Genomic DNA, 26634 nt, shown 5'->3' on the forward strand with positions numbered 1-26634 from the left:
CCAAATTAAAGCTCTTCATCCTCTCTTCCTCTTGCAAAAGAATTCTTGCCCATTCATCAAATATAGGGGATTTTTATCTAGTTGAAAGACTTGAAACAAAATTTGATAATATTGCACTAGGCCATTTAATGTGATGGTCACCATGTTAGTATTGGACACCTTTTCACCAATATCTCCTAACTTATCACATAGAAATTTGACACGAGAAATGGAATTGTTTATACTTTCATTTGCTTCCATTTTTATAGGCAAAAGCTTTGTCTTCAAAAATAAGATTCCGTTTGTATTCGTTGTTTCATACAAACCCTTGAGCACATCCCATGTTTCGTTTGATGTCTTGCAATCTGTGATGTGAGGAATTATATTGTCTTTTACGAACATATGCAACAACACATTTGCTTTTGTCTCTCGTTTCTACCAATCTCGAGTAGACGCTACAACAATGAGTTTGGACTCATCCTCACTCACAATTAACCAAAAATTATAATCCTCTCAGGAATTGTCAACAACTTGAATTTTTCAGTTCACATAATTTTCTCGATCAAATTTAGTAGATTCTTTCAAATAAAAATCAACCAAAAAAATTGACATTTTTCTTCTAAAATTATCTCCAATTAATATAAAAAAACACCAATTTCAAATACACTGCATCAAAATGCCAAATATTCCCGAATCTAAAGATTCCCCAAAATAATACACCAATTCTGAATTAAATTATGCCATATCATATACACTTAAAATTAATGAGATCTTCAATACCCAAATTCTCTTTTTCCACTAGGCCTCCGTTGTGCTAACTCATATTTTTCTATGTGGCGTTAATTAGAGATTTGAGAGGTAAAAGTATTTACCCTCAAACATGACACTGCACATCTTGTGACAGCCACATGTGACGACTACATAAGGGGCAAGAGCGTATTTCTCTTTAAACAAATATACATTAATTTTATTTAATTCTTGAACTTTGGTCACCAGAAAAAAAAGTCTTGATAGATATTATTTTTACCAATATAGAAAGTTTAACAAGAAAATATTAATTTGGCACAACAATTTTCACCATGCCAAAGATGGAAAAGGTATTGGCATGGGGATTTAAAATAAATGTCAACACTTAGGCCAACGAAATTTCACTCATATTAGCCATTGACAAATTATAAACCTGGTATCCAGGAACTCTGGTACTCAGAGATCTGTAAATGAACACAGCACGTAACACAAAGTTTTATGGGATGAATACCATATCACATACATTTATATTGGGAAGCTACATTAATATTGGGAATATGTATTAAAGAAACAATGACATAATATATTGAATATATAATAGGGTAAATGGTATTTATATTGATGCATATAAAAAAATAGAGCTAAAATTAAAGAAAAAATATAAAAGAGTGTAAAAATGTTAATGAAAACTAAACACCTGCAATATTCATTGAAAGTAGAGGTTTTTTGAATTTGGAAGGTGTATTGGATTTATATTGGTAGGCAGTTAAGTAATTAGGGGTATTGAGTTAGAAATAATTAATTCCTACTTGTCTATGGTTGTAATTTTTTATTTGAGGAGTTTGTTCCTACATAATAGGAATTAGCTAGAATATAGTTTCTCCTAGTTTAGTGTGTGGTTGAGAGAATCTCTCAACCACGCTACTGTACGTCTAAGATAGCATTCCTATCTTGAGACTATTGATTGTATAAATATGTGTGTAATTTCCTCATTCAATGATAATAGAATATATTTTTGAGTGTTTGCAATTTTATCTTGGTATCAGAGCCCGTGAGGGCCTGGCCCCTCCTGGGCTTGGCCCTTCCTGGGCATAGGAAAATAAATCATTTATATTAGATTTAAGATTGTTTGTCCATCGAGTAGCGTTGAGCAGCGCCCTTCTATCAGCACGGGCCATAAGCATGGATTTGAAGGGAAAAATCGCGCTGCTCCATATGGAGGTTGACCCGTGGAGTTTGATAAGATTCAAGGTGGCGTGGAAGTCGAAATCTGAGTGGATCTGCAGTAGTGGGAGCTCGAGATTCTGCGTTCTGGTCGAGTTTTATGCGTCGTGGTGCCGGTATTGCAGCGTGGCTGAGGAGGATCGATCAGTGATCAGTGCCAGCTATCTGAAGTCTGCAGGGTGGTGCTGCTCATGAGGAGCTGTGTAATGTCGGAGGTCTGCAATTGTAGCAGTCTCGTGCAGAGTTGCAGACACGTCGTGGTGGCCGTGTTGAGCTGCTGACCTGTGTGAGTTTCCTGATTGCAAAGGCCGATTAGTGAAGATAGTCAGGCAAGCCGATCGGTGGCAGCTTGGCCCTCAGTGTGTGGCCTGAAGGTTGTGGATCATAAATCGCCAATAGATCGTTGTGTGGCGAGAGTGGATCTTCTAGAGCAATGAGATTGAAGGTGGCTTGACATTGCTGGGAGGCCGAGCAGAGAAGACTGTGTTGAGGAGTCCAGTGAACTGTGTTGTGTAGTACTATTTACTGGTCAACCCGATTGTGTTGACCACCTGGTGAGGAGGTCGCAAAGCTGGGTGCTTGCCTCGATCAATTTGTGATTATGGAGATCAAACTGAGAGAGCAGATTGTGGATCTATGAACCAAATCATTGTGAGAGTAGACTGCAGAATAGAACCTGACTCTCTGAATTCTTCGCCCTAGTCCAGAGAAAAAATTGGGAGCCTGGTGATGCGGTCGGGGGCTCTTGGTTCCGACTGATGTGTAGCTATGGTGGCAAAATCCTTCAACGCTCTGATGATAGCCAATTTTCATATGTGGGCAGCGACACCCTTATTCCGGCGGTTGATCGCAACAATAGATTTTCGTCCATGAATGTCAATCTTTTGGGGACCCGAGGTTTCGTTCAATTACCAGTGGTCGAATGAGGATCTGGACACTCTGGTTTCTATTACAAATGATGAGATATGGAGGTCCGAGAGTAATCAGAACAACGCTTCCAGAATTTGGAGTGGAAGACTGTAGGCTGTGGATGGTGATTGCATGCCAGCGTCGTGGAAAACCCATGGGAAGAATTGCTTTCAATACATTGTTGCAGTAGATCAATGTTCTTGAAGAAAGCCTATGGTTGCGTTTATGCGACTTTGGAAGAACCACAGATTGATGGAAAGGTCTGAGATGATAACCTGGTGGAGCCGAGTCTTTGTGACATTGTCCATGGTGGAGCTTGTGTCTTGGTGGACTTTCTGTGCCAGATCCGAGTATGGCTGAGCGTATACAAGTATGAATCTCATCCTCTGTTTTATAGCGGTAAATCTGGTTCCATGGTACCTTTTTCATTGAGATGGCTTCGTGCCCAACTGCCCTATCGGTGCGGATTAGAAATCAAGAACTTTCAGAGGGAAGACACTAATCAAATCACAAGCTGACTCATCTCCCTTATAGATATCTATATATGGATCCCTCATCCCAGAGATCTAGGGGTTGGAATTTTGCATATTGTAAGGAATTACTGTTGGTTTCTTGAGACAAACATCAGATTGTTGGGTGATCTAAGCTTTGTATGAGGTGAAGAGGGGCTTCCTTGCTGAGAGGATGATGCTGGGTCAGAACAACTGGTTGTAACTCCCCTTGTCTCTTTCTTGTTTATCAATAAAAGCTATTCAAGTTTTCCTCTATACTCTTGTGTCATTTATGTTTGATGCATTTGTATGGTCAATTTACATCTGAGCCTAGATTTTTTATGATTATAGATCCATGTTCTTGTATAGTGCTATGCTACTGTGATCTTACAGGTACTCTGTGAAGCTGGGCGTGCAAGGGAACAAGTAGCGAAAGATTATCAAGAAAGAGAAGAATCGAACCAGGAGATTAGTGAAAGACAGAGGTTGGTCTTCTTTGTTCTTCTCTATCTATACTTCATAAAGGAAAAACGAAAGTAGCTTTACTTTGTTTGTTTCTAAGGCAGCTATCACACCTTAGTGGGATAAGCAGTTCTGAGTAGACACTTTTCCCTGTAACAAAATGGCGACTCCACTGGGGACGAATTAGTTTGTTTGTTTATCTTCCTTGTTGTCTATTTCATAAACTTACAAACAAAGCCTGAATTCGAGCCAGGTAGCTTTCGAACTGCATTTGCTATGTAAATGCAAAGTAGATAAATTCCGCTTTAGTCAATCTCCGAGATCTGTTTATGATTTAAACAACTGATTCACAAACTCTCTGATTGCCCCTTGTGGTAGCTCTTAGATCCTCCTTAGATCTACCCCTGATTGTTTCATTATTGATTACCATTTGCTCGGCTAAACCCCATGAACTGAACTGCAAAATTGTGACCTAGAACCCAAGCAAAGTCTCGTCTCTGGCCCAGCACAGGTACTATTCTGAGAATCTGAAATTCAGCACACTTCCCGAGTGTAGTAGGTGCGCTGCATTTCAAATTCCCTATGTTACAGGTGCGCTGATCAGACTAGGCATTGTGCAGTTTTGGTTTATGTGATTCATTCTTTCCAGTTCTATTCATGAATTTTGCTGCCTGTGATCAGTATATCTCTATTTGAAACCCCTTTTCCTTGTTGTTATTCCGCCTCTTTTGTACAAAAGAACTGTAAATGTTTTTGTGTGTTTGTTGAGTCGTTTTCAGTTCTCCTTTGCAAAAGGGGACAAAATCGCACTGTCGTCCTTTGATTTGAAAGTGTCTCAAGTGTCGTTTTCAATCATAGGAAAGAGTTTTATTGCTGTAGATAGTCGATTATCCTATTACTATTGTTTTTGGTCTGAATTTGTAATTTTCCTAGTGTCGAAAACAAGTATTCATTTCCAAATCGTAAGGTGTTGTGGTTGCCTCCATTTTTGATTCCGAAAAGAAACTTGTTGATAACTATCGCTTGAAAAGTAATTCATATTTGTGCATCAACTTTCTTTTTATCATTTACATACTAGAAAGTCGAAAACAAATACATGCATGTGCATTTGCATTTAGACAATCTAATTGGTTTGATTTAGGAAAGTGCATTTAGAGTGTGCTCTTTGCTCTTTGTGAAAGACTTTTGTCTTTCTTTCCTTAGTAGCTAGGATTTTCATTGCACAAAGAAGATAAAAAGATTGTTTATCATCTTAGATTGCATTTTAGGAATTATACTACATCTCGCGGTGAACCTGAAAGGAAAACTTCATAAACAAGATCAACTATAAAATAAATTCAATGAATCTAACAATGCTTTGGAACCTAACGCAGAACATCTAGAAGTTTAGGCTAGAGACCTATTCCGGCATCGTAAAGCCTGGTAACTATTGTTCTCACTGATGGTTGGGTGATTCCTCCACTTTGAGACAATAAGTGCCAGTACAGACTTGTGCTCCCACGTACCATCAAGTATATTTTGGGAGACCCCAATAGGCTTAATCCTTTATCCATAGGAAGCCGTGTCTGCCGCCCTATCGATCGCAATGCACTAAACACAGCATTCGGGAAGATTGACTGCCGTACCGTAAAAAGTATTCTGCAGTTTTGCGATTGGTTTGGTAATCCCTCTACCTAGATTTCCATAGCAGTCCGTTTCGTTCCTTTTCAGACTCTTTAACGGAAAAGGTCCATCTGAGCACTTGTCACTTCAGGCTCATTAAAAATCGAAGGCGACTAGAGTCATCTTTTGTTTTTTCTCGACTCTTAAAAATTGAAAAAACAAGTTGTGTCAAAGCGTCTAAAAATTTATTTAAAACGGAATAATCATCACCCTTTCCTACGTTGATCTTAGGTTGAAGAAAATGGAGTCCACCAACCAAGGAGTTCCCCTTGGAGGAAATCCTAGTCCCTTCTCCTCTTGGGCAGATGTTGGTGCACCCCATATGGCCACATTGTCGCTTCCAAGATTGACAATCGGCTTGCCCGTATGGCTCTTCTCAACCTCTGTTGTTCAGAACACCGCAATTCCTGAACAATCGAGTCAGCAACTAGACGAGTCCAGAGTTACCCACCAACCTTCTACTTCCTCCAATTCTTCCTCTCCTCCTTCCTCTTCGCTTGATGGGGCTGGTAAAGCCAAAAAATCAAGTACTTGAGAAGAAGAAGGAAAAGAAGAAGAAAGAGAAGAAGAAGAAGGAGCCAAAAGCGAAAGGGGGCAACCAAGCTTCGTCTAGCGAAAATCCACACACTGCACCGACCAGGCCTAAATTGCCATGTGTCATTTGCAAAGGAGACCACTATCATAGAGATTGTCCTTGCATCCCTCGGATCTTAAGGGACTGGTCTCCTCGTTTGCACAACCCGGTCTCGTCAACCTCTGATGATCATGTTGAAAACACATCGTCGACTAGTGAAAGTGAAGCCCCAGGACAAAAAGGAAAATATAGATTTCCTTGTAAATTGTGCGAAGGCGACCATGCCGTCCACTGTTGTCCCTTCTTAGACGAGGTGAAAAGAGTTTTGGACGATCGTCCGGTTTCACCGTTACGACTTCCTCCTGGATATAAAAAAACTCTTGCAGAGTCTATCACTAGTTGAAAAACCAGCTGACCCACCCAGACGGTCGGCTGAAGCATCTATCATTGAAGACAAACCATCTAAACCCATACCAGATGAAATTTAAAAGGTCGAGGCGGCAGTTGACCCGGTCTTGCCTTCAGAGGTTCCGTCTTCAGATGATACAATCACAGAAGAGAATAAGGATGACACCGTCCAAATTATTTTTGTAAGCACAGACTCCGATGAACATGGGGGCAATTTACTCGTTCCTTTACCGCAGGAAGGAAGTTCATCAGAGTCATACCTGGCTGTCTATTCGGTCCCACCTCCAAGCAACCTAGTTGTCTCCTTCGATTGGAATCAACTAGGAAAACCCCGTTTACCGGCTAGTGTACCATTCCACATCATTGTTCAAATATATAGGATGGTTATGGTCGGTACCATCATAGATGAAGGGGCTTCTGTGAGTATCCTTTCCTCGACTGCTTGGAAAGTGCTTGGTTCGCCATCGCTTTTGCCTGAAATGAGAAATCTAACAGGCTTTGACAAAGGAACCAGTCAACCATTAGGGATCCTTCCTAATGTGCCCATAACATTGAATTTCTAATGTGCCCATAACATTGAGGGGGAAAACTATTCAAATGAACGTAATGGTAGTTCAAAGACCCCTAGATTATAATCTACTCCTTGGACGAGACTATATTTATTGCATGGGAGCGATTGTCTCCTCACTCTTTAGAGTAATGTGTTTTCCGCATGAAGGAAGAGTGGTAAAGCTCGTAGACCAGCTTTCATTTCCCGTATCACACAGAGCAAATAGTCATATACCATCCCTGAATGGTCTTTTCACACAAGGAATGTCTCATCAATCTCCAGTCTGCCCGCCTGATGAGCGCGAGTGATTCGGGGGACATGACAGAAACCCAGGGGGCATGCACCCTGGTCTGCTTCGGCAGGAAAACTTCGGGTATAGGTGTTATAGACATTTTTGTGCCTTGCAGCTCCAAGCATGAAATGTCCATAAACCAAGGGATCCTAAGTCCCTAAAAGTGTTGTTCCGACCCCTAAAGGAACAAATTACAGCTTCTCCCAGAAGTTCTCCACCAGAAAATGCTCAGAATCAGTCAAATCAGGATCATTTCAACTGCTCCACTGGCTAGCTGCGTTGCATAGCACCCAAATACACTAGCTAGGTGCGTTGTAACGCACCTAAATGCACTACTAGGGTGCGTTGAGCGGGAAATGACAAATGGCAGTGCCATTCCGCGAGGTGGAAAGACAATGGAAGCTTCCAGAATCTTCTCCAATGACACTTGCCTCACTGAATTCGACCAGGGATGAGTAAGAGGCTCTCAGTCTCCAAGTGGAAGCAAGAACTGATAGAGAGAAGCCACTAATCAATTCATGAGCTGACTCATCTTCCTTGCATACATCTATATATGGATCCCTCATCCCAGAGATCCAGAGGCTGGAATTTTGTACATTGCAAAGAATTGCTATTGGTTTTGAGATAGATATCAGAGTATTGGGTGATTTATGCTTTTTTGGAGGTGAAGAGGGGCTTCTTTGCTGGGAGGTTGATGCTGGATCAGGAATCATCGGTTGTAACTCCTCTTGGATCTTCTTGTTATATCAATAAAACTATTTGAGTTTCTCCTACATGCTTGTGTATCATTGATGTTTGTTACATTTGTATGTTTAGCTTAAATCTGATCCTAAGCTTTTTATGAATATAAACCCATGTCTTTGTATAGTTTCCTTCTTCTGTGATCTTACAGGAACTTGGTGAAGCTGGGCAAGTAAGGAAGCAGGTAGCTGGAAGTTGTCAAAGAAGAGAGAGATTGGATCAAAGGACTAGCGCAAGACACAGGTTGGTTCATCCTATTCCTCTTTGTTTATAGTTCATAAAGAAGAATACAAAAGTAGTTTTCTCTGTTTTTTTTCTAAGGTAACTGTCACACCTTAGTGGGATAGGGTCGTTTTGAATAGACACTTTTCCCGTTAACAAAATGGCGACTCCACTGGGGACGATTGTCTAGTTAGTTTGTTTGTGTATCTTTTGTTGTTTGTTTCATAAACTTAGAAGTAGCAAATTGAACTGCATTTGCCATTAACAAATGCAAAGTAGACATCTGTTGCTTCAATCCATTCACTGGATCTGTTTATGATCTGAACAGCTGATTCACAAATGATTTGATCGCCCTTTGTGATAGTTCTTAAACCTTCCTTAAATCTACCCTCTGATTTTACATTACTGATTGCTTTTACTCGGCCAAAAACCATAGATTAAACTGCAAACCGTGACCCAGAACCCGGATAGAATTCTCGTTTCTGCCCCAGCGCAGGCTCTGTGAAGAGGTTCTGCATTTCAACGCACTTCCCGAGAGGGCTACCTGCGCTGCAATGCAGTTTCTCTGTGTAACAGGTGCGCTGATCAGCCTAGCCTTGTGCAGCTGAGGTTCTTTGCTTCATTTTTTCAGTTTTGTCTCTGATTTTTGCAGCCTGTGATCAGTGTATGTGTCTGTTTAAAAACCCCTTTTTCTTGTTATAATTCTGCCTCCTTTGTACAAAATAACTGTAGATGTTTTTGTGTGTTTGTTGCATCATTTACAGTTTTCCATTGCAAAAGTAGAATAGTCATACTGTCGTCCTTTGATTTAGATCTGTCGCAAGTGTCGATTTTGATCATAGGAGAAAGTTTATTTGTTGTTGACAGTCGATTATGCTTTTACTTTTGCCTCTGGTTTGAATTTGTGACTTTCTAGTGTCGAAACGAGTATTTATTTCAAAATCATAAAGTGTCGTAATCATCTCTACCTTTTGATTTCGAAAAGAAGCTTGTTTGTGTTTGTCACTTGAAAGCAAATTCAGATTTGTACATCAACTTTCTTTTTAGGCATCAATATTAAGAAAGTGAAAAACAAATACATGCACATGTGCATTTGCATATTGATAGTCTGTTTGAGATGATTTAGGAAAGTGCATTTACAGTGTGCTCTTTGCTCTTTGCGAAAATATTGTGTCTTTCTTTTCCCCTTGTAGCTAGGATTTTCATTGTTGAAAAGAGATAAAAGTTTGCTTATCATCTTTAGATTGCATTTTAGGAATTACATCTACATCTCGTGGTGATCCCAAAAGGCAAACTTCATAAGAAAGATCAACTTAAAATAAATTCAATGAACTTAACAACGCTTTGGAACTTAACGCACAACATTTAGAGGTCTAGGCTAGAGATGTATTCCGGCATCGTAAAGCCTGGTAACTGTTGTCCTCACTGATGGTTGGGTGATTCCTCCACTTTGAGACGATACGTGCCAGTATGGACTTGTGCTCCCACGTACCGTCAAGTATATATTGGGAGACCCCTATAGGCTTAAATCCTTTATCCATAGGAAGCCGTGTCTGCCGCCCTATCGATCGCAATGCACTTAACACAGCATTCGGGAAGATTGACTACCGTACCGTAAAAAGTATTCTGCAGTTTTGCGATTGGTTTGGTACTCCCTCTACCTAGATCTCCAGAGCAGACCCTTTCGTTCCTTTTCAGACTCCTTAACGGAAAAGGTCCATCTGAGCACTTGTCACTTCAGGCTCATTAAAAATCGAAGGAGACTAGAGTCATCTTTTGTTTTTTCTCGACTCTTAAAAACTGAAAAAACAAGTTGTGCCAAAGCGTGTTAAAATTTATTTTAAATGGAATATTCATACCCTTTTCCTACGTTGATCTTGGGTTGAGAAAATGGAGCCTACCAACCAAGGAATTCCCCTTGGTGGAAATCCTAGTCCCTTCTCCTCTTGGGGAGATGTTGGTGCGCCCCATATGGCCACATTTTCGCTTCCACGACTGAAAATTGGCTTGCCAGTATGGCTTTTCTCAACCAGTGTCGTTCAGAACACCACCATTCCTGAACAATCGAATCAGCAATTAGACGAGTCCAGAGTTGCCCACCAGCCTTCTACTTCCTCTAATTCTTCCTCTCCTCCTTCCTCTTCGCTTGATGGAACTGGTAAAGCTAAAAGCCATGTTCCTAAGGAGAAGAAGGAAAAGACGAAGAAAGAGAAGAAGAAGAAGGAGCCAAAGGCGAATGGGGGAAAACGAGTGTCGTCTAACGAAAATCCACACACTGCACCGACCAGGCCTAAATCGCCATGTGTCATTTGCAAAGGAGACCACTTTCACAGAGATTGTCCTTGCATCCCCCGGATACTAAGGGATTGGTCTCCTCGTTTGCACAACCCGCTGTCGTCAACCTCTGGTAATCATGTTGAAAGCACACTGTCAACTAGTGAAAGTGAAGCCCCAGGAAAAAAAGGGAAAGCTAGATTTCCTTGTAATCTGTGCGAAGGCAATCATGCCCTCCAGCGTTGTCCCTTCTTAGACGAAGCCAAAAGAGTTTTGGATGATCGTCCGGTTTCACCATCACGACTTCCTCCTGGATATAAAAAATTCTTTCCGAGTTCGTCACTAGTTGAGAATCCAGCTGGCCCGCTCAGGTGGTCGGCTGAAGCGCCTATCATTGAAGATAAACCAACTGAATCCATACCAGACGAAAGTCAAAAGGTCGAGGTGGCAGTTGACCCGGTCTTGCCTTCAGAGGTTTTATCTTCGGATGATACAGTCACTAAAGAGAACAAGGATGACACCCTCCAATTTCTTTTCATCAACACAGACTCCGACGAACATGGGGGAAATATACCCATTCCTTTACTGCAGGAAGGAAGTTCGTCAGAGCCATACCTAGCCGTCTACTCGGTCCCGTCTCCAAGCAACCTAGTTGTCTCCTTCGACTGGACTCAACTAGGCAGACCCCGCCTACCAGCAAGCATACCATTCTGAATTATCGTTCAAATATATAGAATGGTCATGGCTGGTACCATCATAGATGAGGGGCATTCTGTGAGTATCCTTTCCTCTACTCCTTGGAAAGCGCTTGGTTCGCCATCGCTTTTGTCTGAGATGAGAAATCTGACAGGCTTTGATAAAGGAACCAGTCGACATTTAGGGATCCTTCCCGATGTGCCCATAACATTGAGAGGGAAGACAGTTCGCATGAACGTAATGGTAGTTCAAGGACCCTTGGATTATAACCTACTCCTTGGATGAGACTATATTTATTGCATGGGAGCCATCGTCTCCTCACTCTTTAGAGTAATGTGTTTTCCGCACGAAGGAAGAGTGGTCAAGCTCGTGGACCAGCTTTCATTTCCCGGATCATGCATAGCAAATAGTCATATACCATCCCTAAATGGTCTCTTCACGCAAGAAATGTCTCAATCCCCAGTCCGTCCTCTCGATAAGCGTGAGTAATTCGGAGGGATATGACTGAAACCCAAGGGGCATGCGTCCTGGTCTGCTTCGGCAGGAAAACTTCAGGTATAGAGTAGGTTTCCGCGGGAGAATATGACTAGTCTGTACCCCGTCCATGATTGGAAGAGGGGTTATTCTAGAATAATATTCTCTTGTCAAAGTTATGTGAGTTGGCGAGCGCCGCCACTCACCTTTTTTTATCTTGGTAGACATCGTCGAAGAAGTGTTTTGTTTATGCCGTAAATAGAACAATCTTTGGGTAACCTGTAAGAGGTAGTACCCTTCCTGATAAAACGAATGTTTTGTCAGCTCGAATAAAGGGTGACCCTTCCTGATTAAATGAATGTTTTGTTAGCTCGAATAGAGGGAGACCTCGAAACTCTGTTTTATACCTGGGGGCATGCAAACCTTTTGGAGTGCAAGCAAAGAGCGATTATTTATCTGTTTTTTGGATTAGTCGTTTCCTAACTTGCATAAAGAAAGGATGTGGGGCAAAAATCTAAAAGTTGTCGTTTTTATATGAGACATTCTTATCATATGACTGGATTAATCGAGCAGTTTTAGCGCATAGTTCAAGCTCGTTAAAAAATAAACATAAGACATGAGCAAATGTTTCCACCCGCGTTTAAGCTCATTAAAAAATGAACTATTCCCTGGTAAATAACCAGCGTGAATGTAGCATTTCAGCCATTAAAGCCTTGGTCGTGTTTGCACCGTCACCTCCACTTTTCCATTGGCCGATCATTCACCTCCATTTGATTGTTTACCCATTTTGAGGAACAGCTGTGAAGAGTGATTTCACTAGCCATCCTTGTGACACTGCCGTGATTGGAAAATTCCAACCCTTACCTGGAATCAGCTGTTACCCATTTTATCACTCGTTCCTCAAAAGACGAGTCTTCTTTAAGCTCTTTTCAACTGACTCGTGAAATATGAAAATATTGCCGAGTTTTGGCCTTCCAGCTCGTTAAAGCGACTGGAAGTGCTATCCCTCCTCTAGATTTTAATCTTTTTGGACCTGAGGGATTATTGCACAAAAAGATCGAGCGCTTGTTTTGTTCGGCTCGTTAAAGCGATCGAAAATTCATCCCTTCTGTATTGTTTTATACTTTTTCGGACTTAAGGGATTAGATGACGAAAAAGGAATTTTGGAGTTACCTTTACGTACCTTGTCAGACTCATTATCTTTGTCGTTAAACTCGTTAAAAAGATTAATAGCGACAAACTTGTCTTTAGACGAGAACGAGTTTCACTATCGCTAGGCTCGTTAAAACATAGCGATGGGTTTGCCTGAAGGGAAAATTATAGAACAAGCATATGTTATCCTCCTCAAGCTTGACAAAAATAAAGAGGTACTGGTCAGCAATGACTGGGGAAAAATTGGGAAGAAAACTCAAAGAATCTTTATTGGTAGCAAGTCACTCTTGGACATGACACTTCCACTCCGTGCCCGAGTCGGGTTGGGTTGTTTCATTCACCGGTCACATCGCCATGGTCTCGCCATACCATCCACATTTGGGGTAAATGCTACCAATCCATCACATAAGTGTCGCCGACATGTTTAAGAGAAGTCATCCAGAGAAGTCACCTGTGTCCCATCCACTACCATACATTATACTTCATTCTTTCATGACCGCCATCCTGAACCGTATATCATTAGATTGTTTTCACCTCCATCAAAATCATTTGCTCCGTTCCGTGTCATTGATGTGGGATTCATTAAGGCCCTCCTTTGACGGATCGCTTCTTGTTGACATCAGCTCATTATCCAAGAAGTTGATCTAGGAACACCCCATTCAGTACTTTGAAGCTTGCATGCCTCAATGGAAAGTTTCTCACTTCCGGCGACAGGTATACATCAATGACCTTCGACTGAAAGATTTTACGTGGTGTTCGACGCCAAATCCTTTATTCACACCATGTGAATTGTACTACAGTACCTTGAGGGTCATTATCATTATCGGTGATTCCTCTTGCGCTTGTTAACAGTTTACATCATTGACTGGTAATCAAGCGATGTCTTTCCATGTTCGACTTCAGAACATTTCTCACATGGATCGACTTGTACTTCGAGTGAAGATCGGACGAGATTGAAGACCCCGGATCTAGTTTCATCCATCCGGGCTGCGATATATATTCAGGAAAATAAAGACATTAAATGTGCATCACTACAGCACAGATAATCATCCTACCAAAAGGATGATGGCTCTATCAGAATCATCAGTCTACCCTCAGACGATTGTCTGTCCTATGTACATGAGAATGAATTTATAAAGTTGAGCATGGGAATGCCTGCCTCAGCTAGATCATGAAAAATAGTATGAACATAATGTATTGTATTGTATCTTATTACAGGTCTCCTCCCAGCATTGAAAAAACTTCGGATCCTCCTAATAAAGCATTTCACCCGATAAACAGCCTCATACTTTAGGGGGCAACTGTTATAGACATTTTTGTGCCTTGCAGCTCCAAGCATGAAATGTCCATAAACCAAGGGATCCTAAGTCCCTAAAAGTGTTGTTCCGACCCCTAAAGGAACAAATTACAGCTTCTCCCAGAAGTTCTCCACCAGAAAATGCTCAGAATCAGTCAAATCAGGATCATTTCAGCTACTCCACTGGCTAGCTGTGTTGCATAGCACCCAAATACACTAGCTAGGTGCGTTGCAACGCACCTAAATGCACTACCAGGGTGCATTGAGCGGGAAATGACAAATGGCAGTGCCATTCCGCGAGGTAGAAAGATAATGGAAGCTTCCAGAATCTTCTCCAATGACACTTGCCTCACTGAATTCGACCAGGGATGAGTAAGAGGCTCTCAGTCTCCAAGTGGAAGCAAGAACTGACAAAGAGAAGCCACTAATCAATTCATGAGCTGACTCATCTTCCTTGCATACATCTATATATGGATCCCTCATCCCAGAGATCCAGAGGCTGGAATTTTGTACATTGCAAAGAATTGTTGTTGGTTTTGAGATAGATATCAGAGTATTGGGTGATTTATGCTTTGTTGGAGGTGAAGAGGGGCTTCTTTGCTGGGAGGTTGATGCTGGATCAGGAATCATCACTTGTAACTCCTCCTGGATATTCTTGTTATATCAATAAAACTATTTGAGTTTCTCCTACATGCTTGTGTATCATTGATGTTTTTTACATTTGTATGTTTAGCTTAAATCTGATCCTAAGCTTTTTATGAATATAAACCCATGTCTTTGTATAGTTTCATTCTTCTGTGATCTTACAGGAACTTGGTGAAGCTGGGCAAGTAAGGAAGCAGGTAGCTGGAAGCTGTCAAAGAAGAGAGAGATTGGATCAAAGGACTAGCACAAGACACAGGTTGGTTCATCCTATTCCTCTTTGTTTATAGTTCATAAAGAAGAATACAAAAGTAGTTTTCTCTGTTTGTTTCTAAGGTAACTCTCACACCTTAGTGGGATAGGGTCGTTCTAAATAGACACTTTTCCCGTTAACAATAGGGTAGGTTTCCGCGAGAGATATATGACTGGTCTGTACTCCCGTCCGTGATTGGAAGAGGGAGTTATTCTGGAACAAGATTCTCTTGTCAAAGTTACATGATTGGAGTAGCCTCCTCCACTCACCTTTGTCTATTTCGGTAGACATCGCCGAAGAAATGTTTTGTTTGCGCCGTGAATAGAACAATCTTTAGTAACCTGAAAGAGGATTACCTTTCCTGATAAAACAAATGTTTTGTCAGTTTGAACAAAAGGTGGCCTTGAAACTTTATTTTATACCTAGGGGCATGCAAACCTTTTGGCGTGCAAGCGAAGAGCAACTGTTTATTTTTTTAAATTTGTAGGTCCTCTAACCCTTTAAACTCATAGGATTGGTCATTTCCTGACTTGCATAAAGAAAGGATGTGGGGCAAAACTCTAAAAGTTTTCATTTTTATATATGAGACATTCTTATTATACGACTGGATTAATCGAGCAGTTTTAGCGCATAGTTCAAGCTCGTTAAAAAATAAACATAAGCCATGAGCAAATGTTCCCCCCCGCGTTTAAGCTCATTAAAAAATGAACTATTTCCTGGTAAATCATCATCGTGAATGTAATACTTCAGCCTTTAAAAGCCTTGTTCGTGTTCTCACCATCACCTCCACTCTGTATTGGCCGATCATTCACCTCCATTTGATTGTTTACCCCTTTTGAGGAACAGCTACGAAGAGTGATCTCACTAGCCATCCTTGTAACACTGCAGTGATTGGAACATTCCAAACCTTACCTGGAATCAGCTGCTACCCATTTTATCACTCGTTCCTCAAAAGAAGAGTCTCCTTTAAGCTCTTTTCAACTGACTCGTAAAATATGAAAAGGTTGCTGAGCCATTGGCCTCTCCAGCTCGTTAAAGGGACCGGAAGTGTTATCCCTCCTCTAAATTTTAATCTTTTTGGACCTGAGGGATTATTACACAAAAAGATCGAGTGCTTGTTTTGTTTGACTCGTTAAAAGGATCGAAAATTCATCCCTTCTGTATTGTTTTATACTTTTTCGGACTTAAGGGATTAGATGACAAAAAAGGAATTTTGAAGTTGCCTTTACGTTCCTTTTCAGACTCTCTAAAATTGAAAAGGACCGAGTTATCTTTGTCGTTAAACTCATTAAAAATTAATAGCGACAAACTTGTTTATAGACAAGAACGAGTTTCACTATCGCTGGGCTCATTAAAACATAGCGATGGGTTTGCCCGAAGGGAAAATTATAGAACAAGCATATGTTATCCTCCTAAAGCTTGACAAAAATAAAGAGGTACTGGTCAACAATGACTGGGGAAAAATTGGGAAGAAAACTTGAAGAAACTTTGTTGGTAGCAAGTCGCTCTTGAACATGACATTTTCACTCCGCATCCAAGTCGGGTTGGATTGTTTCATTCACCGGTCACATCGCCATGGTCCCATCACACCATACACATTTGGGGTAATGCTACCAATCCATCATGTCAGTGTCGCCGATATGTTCAAGAGAAGTCATTCAGAGATTTCACCTGTGTCTCACCCGCTACAATACATTCATACTCCATTCTTTCATGACCGCCACCTTGAACCGTATGTCATCACATCGTTTTCACCTCCATTAAAATCATTTACTCCATTCCTTGTCACTGATGTGGGATTCATTAAGGCCCTCCTGTGACGGATCGCTTCTTGTTGACATCAGCTCATTATCCAAGAAGTTGATCTAGGAACACCCCATTCAATACTTTGAAGCTTGCATGCCTCAATGGCAAGTTTCTCACTTCCGGCGACATGTTTACATCAATGACCTTCGACCGAAAGATTTTGCGTTGTGTTCAAAGCCAAGTCCTTTATTCACACCACGTGAATTGTACTGTAGTACCTTGAGGGTCATTATCATTATCGGTGATTCCTCTCGCGCCTGTTAACAACCTACATCATTGGCTGGTAATCAGGCGATGTCTTTCCATGTTCGGCTCCAGAACATCTCTCACATGGATCGACTTGTACTTCGAGTGAAGATCGAACGAGATTGAAGACCCCGGATCTAGTTTCATCCATCCAGGCTGCGATATATATTCAGGGAAATAAAGACATCAAATGTACATCATTGCTGCACAGATAATCATCCAATCAAAGGGATGATGGCTCTACCAGAATCATCAGTCTACATTCAGACGATTGTCTGTCCTGTGTACATGAAAATGAATTTATAAAGTTGAGCATGGGAATGCCCGCCTCAGCTAGATCATGAAAATATTATGAAGATAATGTATTGTATTGTATCTTATTACAGGTCTCCTCCCAACTTGAAAGAACTTCGGATCCTCATAATAAAGCATTTCACCAGACATCAAAAGATTAACGACCTCATGCTTTAGGGGGCAACTGTTATAGACATTTTTGGGCACTACAACCCCAAGCATGAAATGTCCATAAACCAAGGGCTCCTAAGTCCCTAAAAGTGTTGTTCTAACCCCTAAAGGAACAAGGTCAACTGATTACAACTTCTCCCAGAAGTTCTCCATGAAAAACTGCTCATAATTGGTCAAAACGGGATTATTTCAGCTGCTCCATAGGCAAAGTGCATTGCATCTCACCTAAATACACTGTGTGGGTGCATTGAAATTCAAAAAGCCCTTCTATGGGGTGCGATGGGCAAGAAGTGACAAATGCCAGTGTCATTCCGCGAGGTGGAGAGGCATGGAAACTTCCAGAAACTTCTCCTGTGACACTTGCCTCTCTGAATTCGACCAAGGAGGAGTAAGAGATCATCAATCTCCAAGTGGAAGCAAGAACTATCAGAGGGAAGACACTAATCAAATCACAAGCTGACTCATCTCCCTTACAGATATCTATATATGGATCCCTCATCCCAGAGATCCAGGGGCTGGAATTTTGCATATTGTAAGGAATTGATGTTGGTTTCTTGAGACAAACATCATATTGTTGGCTGATCTAAGCTTTGTATGAGGTGAAGAGGAGCTTCCTTGCTGAGAGGATGATGCTGGGTCAGAACAACTGGTTGTAACTCCCCTTGGCTCTTTCTTGTTTATCAATAAAAGCTATTCAAGTTTTCCTCCATACTCTTGTGTCATTTATGTTTGCTGCATTTGTATGGTCAATTTACATCTGATCCTATATTGTTTATGATTATAGATCCATGTTCTTATATAGTGCTATGCTACTGTGATCTTACAGGTACTCTGTGAAGCTGGGCGTGCAAGGGAACAAGTAGCGAAAGACTATCAAGAAAGAGAAGAATTGAACCAGGAGATTAGCGCAAGACAGAGGTTGGTCTTCTTTGTTCTTCTCTATCTATACTTCATAAAGGAAAAACGAAAGTATCTTTACTTTGTTTGTTTCTAATGCAGCTATCACACCTTAGTGGGATAAGCAGTTATGAGTAGACACTTTTCCCTGTAACACTATAACATTGATCTCCCTCTAGTTACAACGATTTTCAACATCAAGGGCTATCAGCGCTGAATTGACAAAAGAAGAGGCGCTGGTATACGTGGCAGTGGAAGTCGGGCAGGTGAGTTCTAGTTGCAGAAATCGTGGGTGGTTTTCCAGATGTTGTGGAGCAGATAAGCCATTAGAACAGCATCGAAGATCTACTGGTAAATCGTTGAAGACCATGGTGGATCTGCTGCGGGTTTGTGGCATTCATCGTGGGTTGTTGTTGGATTGAGGTGGCGTAGTGTGTGAGTTCCGTAATTGTTCGGATCTGCTGCTCATGGATCGTATGTTGGTGCTGGACGTGGATCCCATCGTGGTGATTGAAGCAGCAGCCTAAGTTGCGATCGCAATCCCTGTGCGAGTTTCCCCTTCATCTCCTGTGCCTACCAATCCAGAGGGGGATGCGGCGTGTCAGTGAATCCGGTGGGGATTGATGGCACTGGAAGTTTTGAGGATTCTTCGGTCACTCCCTTCAATTCTGTGAATAATGTTCCCGATGGACAGGTCGGTGATGGAGCAATCCCCATTGAGAATTCATGGCCCTGTGGCCACTGCCGCCGCTGCCGCTGCTGAGAGAAATGGGAAAAATCTGGAGCCGCAAAGGAAGAGATCCCGTGCTGAAGAGATTTGAAGGCCTGACGTCGAGGACGAGGAGGATTCGCAACTTGATGGATACGAGCGGAGCTCGATGGGCCGCGAGTTCGAGACCCGTGACGCTAATCCATCTAGTTTTCTGAGAAAGGAGTTCTTGTCATGGAAAGCCGACCGAGATGACTGGGAGTATTCTGAAGAAGAAGAAGAGGAAGAGGAAGTGCTTGCTGATGGTGGTCTTCAGGATAGTACTGACAGTGAGGCCGAGACCAACATGCCTGGATACCCAAGTGGAGATTCAAGGTTGATGAAGGGAAAGAGATCCAAGAGGTCTAAGTATCGAGTCTCGCCGGCTGCTCATTTTCAGGGCGCAGAGAATTCTGTTTTTGAAGAAGAAGACATGGCGATCTGTCTGGTCATGATGGCAAGAGGAGTGAGTACTCGAAACTCAAAGGATGGAGCTGAGGAGTCTGCTAATTCCGGATCAAGGGACATGAAGGAACCAATGCTAGAGCCTCGGTTGGATGCTTTCAAGATTATGAAGAAAAGAAGGATTAAGAGGGCTGAGGATGAGACTGAAGAAGTAGCCAACGCAAATCAGTTGATGGGAAATCGCGCCGCGAGAGGGTTTCTGTTGCTGAGGAAAGAAACCTACCAGCAGCTGCATTCTTCATTCAAGGAAGAGAACAACTTTGTGGTAGATTTGAAGGAAAAAGCATGGTTGTTTGTGCATACTTGGGTAAATGTTTTTTTTGGGTGAAGTATTTTTTTGGAATTTAAATTGATATACATATTGAGATTAGCCACTTCAATATGAAGTTATTTTGTTAGAATTGGCTATTCTAACAAATGACAGGTTCATGGAAGTTCCAAGAATTTATTTGACAAAGATACCCAAGATGTGAACAATGAATAGATGAAGTAAAGCAGCAGCAACAACGGTTATGGTGGACAACAAAGTAGATTTTTGTTTGAGTTAGTGTGGCTTGTGGAATAGACTCCCTAGCATGTTATTGTAATAGTCATTGTATGTACCCAGAAACTCCAAAATGTGGAATCAGATGTAAGATTTTTAAGGGCATCTGAAAGTTCGTGGTGATCTTAAAACCACTTTGTAATGGTTTATGGTCAGCCTGAAACCATCTTTTGTTACTGTAAAGTGATGGTTGGTGGTGAGCCAGAAACCATCTATATAGTCTTTGTGACTGAAGTGCCTTTGTGGCTGAATCGCCTTTGTGGCCAGCTTGCCTTTGTGGTTGAATCGCCTTTGTGGCTTGAGGTGCCTTTGTGGCCGCGTGTACACGAGAGCTTTGTGCTCAATTGAGCAGGTGGACTGCAGAACACCTGGCTCGGACTCAGATGATTTTTTCTGAGTAGAAGGGGATTGGCACACTTTTCGCGCTGACAGCAGCGCCAGGAAGGCCAACTGGCGTGTCTGTTAGGCCATTAATCGCGCCAATGGGCGCGGGTTTTTTTTTCGTTCAGGATCGCGCCAATTCACCTTCAAGGGGATCCGTGGGAATCCTTATCTTCGTTTGATGATTTGCGAGAGGAGGCAGATCAGAGAAGTTGTGGATCTGTCCGAGGGAGGCAGATTGTGTTTTTTGGAGGTTCTGTACATGCAATTCGCCTGATGGTGGTGGATTTGACTATCATGACAAGTAGTCATTAAGGGGGGGAGTTAGAAATAATTAATTCCTACTTGTCTATGGTTGTAATTTTCTATTTGAGGAGTTTGTTCCTACATAATAGGAATTAGCTAGAATATAGTTTCTCCTAGTTTAGTGTGTGGTTGAGAGAATCTCTCAACCACACTACTGTACGTCTAAGATAGCATTCCTATCTTGAGACTATTGATTGTATAAATATGTGTGTAATTTCCTCATTCAATGATAATAGAATATATTTTTGAGTGTCTGCAATTTTATCTTATTGTTTAGTACACCATGAACACACTTGATATGTCATAGGTTCTATCAGATCATATCTCAGTGCAATCAAATCGTGAATCATTCACTCTCATGTAAAATGCGACAACAATTACACAAACTGCAAAACAAAGCCCAACTATGCATACTCTGACAACTCAGATCTAACCTCTCAAATATCTGCTTACAAGCTCTAATACCAAATCAAAAATGAACACTCAAAACAAAAACTTGAACATTATGGAGTTGTTTTTAGTACGATTTTTTAGACTTAAAAATTTGAAGTGAAAGCTTAATTTGCAAACATTATATTGCTAACTATATTAATTTATACACTAAACACATTGAAAATCTCCTACCCACCAATTAATTATCAACAATCTAGAGACTATACTTTAGCAAGTATTAGAATAGTTGTAGTGATTATTTTAACACAATTACTCCTCAGAGGAAAATAAAAATAAAAATTAATAAATAAATAAATTTTTTTAATGACCATCAATAAAATAAAATAATATTTTGAATCCCTGCACATCATTAAAACATGATTTCGACCAGCTAAACAAGTCCTTTATCGATTGCCACTTGTCCCACGCCAAGATTTACTTTATCTTTTATACATTCAATTCACTTCGAACTCCAGGAACTCGGAGTCGTCCAAGGATATGGGAAATCTTTGCAACCATTCAATTACAAATGGGAAAGTGCTCAGAGTCCCATCCATTGGCCACGGGCGAGTGGTAGCAGTAGAGAAGCGTGGTCGAACTGAATCCGTCCAACACGAAATCACCCACCCAAAACATTACTCTGCAAATAAATAGACTCTATACGTGTCCCACTACACTGATCAGTGTCTCCATTAACGCAACAATGGCGCAGTCCGTTCTCGCCTCTCGAGGTGTTAGCAGCTGTGTAGCAGGCATCGCACGGTTCAGTCAGAGGCCTCTGCCGCCCCCGCCCGCATTGCCCGTTGCCAGGGGGCTCAGGATTCGGCTGCCAAACGCCGCTCAGATATCGTGGGCACAGTTCACAGAGCTACAGAGAGCCAATGCCGCGGGACTGAACGCTGGAATTGCAAAGACGGTGGCGTTGTTCCGGCCCAAAGAAAAGGCAGCCGCCCCGCCCAAGAAGGGGAGGGCAGGTCTGGGGGCGGTGCCCGAGGAGAAGCCCAAGGTGGAGGACGGCATCTTCGGGACCTCCGGAGGGATCGGTTTCACCAAGGCCAACGAACTGTTCGTGGGCCGCGTCGCCATGCTCGGTTTCGCTGTAAGCAACCCAGTTTCTCTTTTCTTATTATTTTATTAGATTTGGTAAATTTATGGGATGTAGACCAGCTGATTTGTGTAAGTTAGTTGGTTTGTGTAAGTTAGTCTTGTTTATGTCAGATTTTCGAATCTCATAGAGAAATCTTCTTACTTGACCAGAAATTGTTGAGAATAAAAGAGAGTTGAGAAATCTTCTAACCTCACGAGAAAGGGTTGAAAATAAAAATCCCTGTGAGGGAATTTTCCAAAAAGAGATTGAAAATAAAAATCCCTTCGAAGAAATCTTTCAAAAAGTGTCTAAGCTCGAGCCTCACACAATGCTGATTATAACCATTTCATTATGAGATAACACTGATGAAAATAGTGTCTTTTACTTCTTTGCACACAATCCTGCTTATAAGCATTCCATTGTGACAATATACTAATGACATGTTAAAACCATAGTTACCAAATTCACCTGAATCCGAACAAAAAGTTCCAAAAATTGTTGTAGCAAATACTTTGATAAAATTTGGTTCAGTTTAAGTAGTCTATGGATTTGTTCATAAGAGCACCTTGTCAAAAAAAACCTATATATCCTAATTTACCATGTATTTAATAGTGTTAGCTTGGACTTTTTGGTAGGAGATGAAATCATTAGATATGTTTTGTTTGGTTAAGTCTTACTCTTAGTCCCAACTGTCTTTAAAGGGATAGCTTTGCGCAAGATTCTTCTACCATCCAGTACTTTACTTAAATATATGTAGATAATTGTTGAGTATAAAAAGACACAGAAAATGAAATAGAAATAACGAACCCACATATGTAAAAAAAAAGGTAATAGAAAGAAAATGTGAAAAAAAAAAAATTATTTCTCAATTTTATCATTGTTTTAGAAGGTTAGAAATCCAAAAAAATAAGAAAATAGAAAATTTGTGAAATAGAATAAGTTTCATTTTTAAATATATTTAAAATATACACTGATTTATTAGGTAAGAATTTTGGAGAAACAAGTTTTCAAATTATCTAATCATGTTAGATTTAAGTTCTCTTAAAAAACAGAAGTCTACCGGAAAGAGAAAGGGAGGTTTGTTTGGAAAATTATATATCGAAAGTTGTTATATTATTTACAGTGATTAGAAATTATTCAAAATCTAAAATGAATTATGAAAAAATAAACAAAAATATTTATAGTTATATATATATATATACTATATATATTTATAGTTAAAAGAATATATATATATATATATTATCCATTTCCCAATTAATTTTTTTATCGGAATTTCTATTTTTTCTTATCTAATTCAAATCCGAATCCAAACTTAGTAACTATGATTCAAATCTCATTAAAAAAATGACCAAACCTCAAACAATTCTGCTTATAATCATCCCATTGCAACAGTAAACTGATGAAAATGATGGCTTTTGTTTATGTGCGCACAATCCTACTTATAAGCATCCCATTGTGACAATATACTGATGAAAATGGTGGCTTTTGTTTTTTACTGATGGGTTTCGCAGGCGTCGCTGCTGGGAGAAGCGATAACAGGGAAGGGAATCCTGTCGCAGCTAAATTTGGAGACAGGAATTCCTATATACGAGGCAGAGCCTCTGCTGCTCTTCTTTATTCTCTTCACGCTGCTGGGAGCCATCGGAGCTTTGGGCGACAGAGGGAAGTTTGTTGACGATCCGACTCCCACTACGGGCCTGGGGAAGGCCGTTATACCGCCCGGAAAGGGCTTCAGATCCGCTGTGGGGCTCTCCGAAAGCGGTAATGCAACAATTTCCGATCCCAGATCTGAGATTTTTAAAAATTGGTTTCCGGAATATTTGGTTTTTCCGTGGATTAGTATTTGTGTTTTTTTTATATTTTTAAAGTTTAAACTAATTTATGTGGTTGATTATAGAATTGTTTAAGAGGGTTTAATCCATCAATGATATATAACTGGCTTATTTGGGAGGGTTTAATGATAACTTCTCCACCTGAATTCCATTCACTAGACTTGAAAACAGATTCTATGTACGGCTATACCAGAACTTTTCAGTTCTGAAAAAATCCATCTAAAATAAAATTTAACATAAATCAAAGGAGATATAATTTCTTCAATCCAGAAACTTATTTTCAATAATTTCGGATCTGTCAATTCCTTGATTCAGCCTGGTAGATCATCATATATTTATACGGAACGTTGATTTTTTTGTGCAGGGCCTCTGTTCGGGTTCACGAAAGCGAACGAGCTGTTCGTGGGGAGGTTGGCGCAGCTGGGAATCGCCTTCTCCATCATCGGGGAGATCATAACGGGGAAGGGAGCGCTGGCGCAGCTCAACATTGAGACGGGAGTTCCCATAACTGACATCGAACCCCTGGTGTTGTTCAACGTTTTGTTCTTCTTGTTTGCGGCAGTGAATCCCGGAAACGGTAAATTCGTCACAGACGTAGATGAAGATGAAGAATGAGAAGATCCATCAAAGAAAACAAAACGTGTGTTGCAAAGGATTTCTAAATTTTTTTTTAGATTTTCATTTGCTGTAACCATGTTTGGTGAGAAAGATACAGACCACACAATCGATTTTCTTATCTTCAAAACCAAAGACTGTACATCCTAGGCAGATGAACATAAAGTGGCCACAACGAGTTATATGTCACCACAGAGGGAGCACATCACTCCCGTGAAAAGGTTCATAACACTTGAATTTCCTTTTAATACAATAAAAGTCGAATTTTCCCCACCATTGTTCTCGATTTTCATTTTTATGATTATATCACTTTCATTTTCTATAAATTGTGGGGGAATTTTGTATTTATTTTATTTAAATTATTTTATATAATTTAAAATTATTCATTTTTTTATTATAATTGTGATAATATATTTTTGAATTATTATAATTATGTATATAAATATATATATTTTAGAATATGGTCTTAATTTTAATTTAATTATTAATAATTGTCAGATGGACGTAGGTTATTCTAGAATATTATTAAAATATATATTAATAATATATATAAATCAAAGTTAAGATTTATTTCCAAAATAGTTATGCTTTTATTGTTGTTTTTTTGTTTTTTAATTAAATTTATTTATTAAAAAAATGTGATGTGAATAAATGTCATATGAAATTATGTGAAAAAGTATAATAATAATTTTTATTTCTTTTTATTTCAGGGTGGAAAAAAAAATGAATTGATATACTATATAGCTTCAAAAAATTTATTATAATAATAATGTTTTTTGAGATTTTAAAATAATAATTTTTTATTTGTTTTAAATATGGAAGTAATTTTATTTTTTTGTGAAAAAAAATAAATTTGATTTATATATTTGAAATTTCTTCTAAAATTTTAAATATGGATTACTATTTTTGTTTAAAAATTAAAGCTAAATGATATTTTGTTTATTGATTAAGATGGAAAAACTAGACTCTTTTTTGTTGTAAGTGAAAAAGTGTTAGAATCTTACTCTTTATTGCGTATTAAAGTAATGAAAAATATAAACTAAATGTTGAGTAAGGAGTTGTTTGTAAAAATTTGATAGAAATTGCAACTCCTCAAGATTTTAAACTGAAAAGCAAGAGACACAATCTGATGCAGGATCATTCAGCCTAAGGAAAAACATTGTATTTTAGTAGACATAGGGGGTTATGTATTTTCAAGGAAGTTGGTTTCCTAAGTGGGAATTAATGTAAATATTTAAGCTTTTGAATGATTTTAATGAGAATATGATGTAATTGAATATTGTGAGACATATTTGTAAATGTTCTCGAATATAGAAGAACATGAGAGATTTAGGATAGTTGAGAGATTGAGGGATTGAGAATTGATTGTAAATGTTAGATTAAGAATCAGTTAATGAATTTATGGATTAGAGAGGATCTTTAGGGATGAAGAATAAATTTAGGATTTTGTTGAAGAATTTATGGATCTAAACCAGGAATTGGTTTTAGAATCCCTTTGTATAAATGAAAGAATAAAAGGCATGATCAGAAGTTAGTCAAAGGTTAGAAAGTTAGAGGCTAGATAGATAGGTGAGATAGGTTTGATTGTAAGCCTAGGGGTAGAGTGTAAACTGAGGCCACTGATATTAGAACATCAGGCCACAGAGACAGAGGTCTCATTCTGTAATCATGGTTTATATTTATTAATATAATCAACTCAATTTTGAGTTCGAATGTGTGTTCGAGTGTTGAATGATGAGTGATGACTGAATTGGAATT

The 26634-nt window shown here is 39.9% G+C and overlaps 1 protein-coding gene across 1 annotated transcript; it reads left to right on the plus strand.

Moving 5' to 3' along the window:
* Positions 1–21943: 21943 nt before the first annotated feature.
* On the plus strand, positions 21944–25149 carry LOC149144743 (photosystem II 22 kDa protein, chloroplastic-like). Its single transcript, XM_089447870.1, has 3 exons — positions 21944–22438; positions 23941–24190; positions 24626–25149. The coding sequence occupies exons 1-3, from the start codon at positions 22043–22045 to the stop codon at positions 24874–24876; spliced, it is 897 nt and encodes a 298-aa protein (XP_089303996.1). The 5' UTR covers positions 21944–22042; the 3' UTR covers positions 24877–25149.
* The last annotated feature ends 1485 nt before the right edge of the window (positions 25150–26634 follow it).

Source organism: Pinus tabuliformis, chromosome X (genome assembly GCF_031772625.1).
Source record: "Pinus tabuliformis cultivar Carrire ecotype Pingquan chromosome X, CPIR1, whole genome shotgun sequence".
Classification (NCBI taxonomy): domain Eukaryota; kingdom Viridiplantae; phylum Streptophyta; class Pinopsida; order Pinales; family Pinaceae; genus Pinus; species Pinus tabuliformis.

What these genes read in the sequence shown, in the direction of transcription:
- LOC149144743 (XM_089447870.1), top strand. Translation starts at nt 22,043, where the DNA reads ATGGCGCAGTCCGTTCTCGCCTCTCGAGGTGTTAGCAGCTGTGTAGCA. An exon ending in TCGCCATGCTCGGTTTCGCT is followed by an intron (nt 22,439 to 23,940) that starts GTAAGCAACCCA and finishes TGGGTTTCGCAG; the next exon opens with GCGTCGCTGCTGGGAGAAGC. An exon ending in TGTGGGGCTCTCCGAAAGCG is followed by an intron (nt 24,191 to 24,625) that starts GTAATGCAACAA and finishes TTTTTTGTGCAG; the next exon opens with GGCCTCTGTTCGGGTTCACG.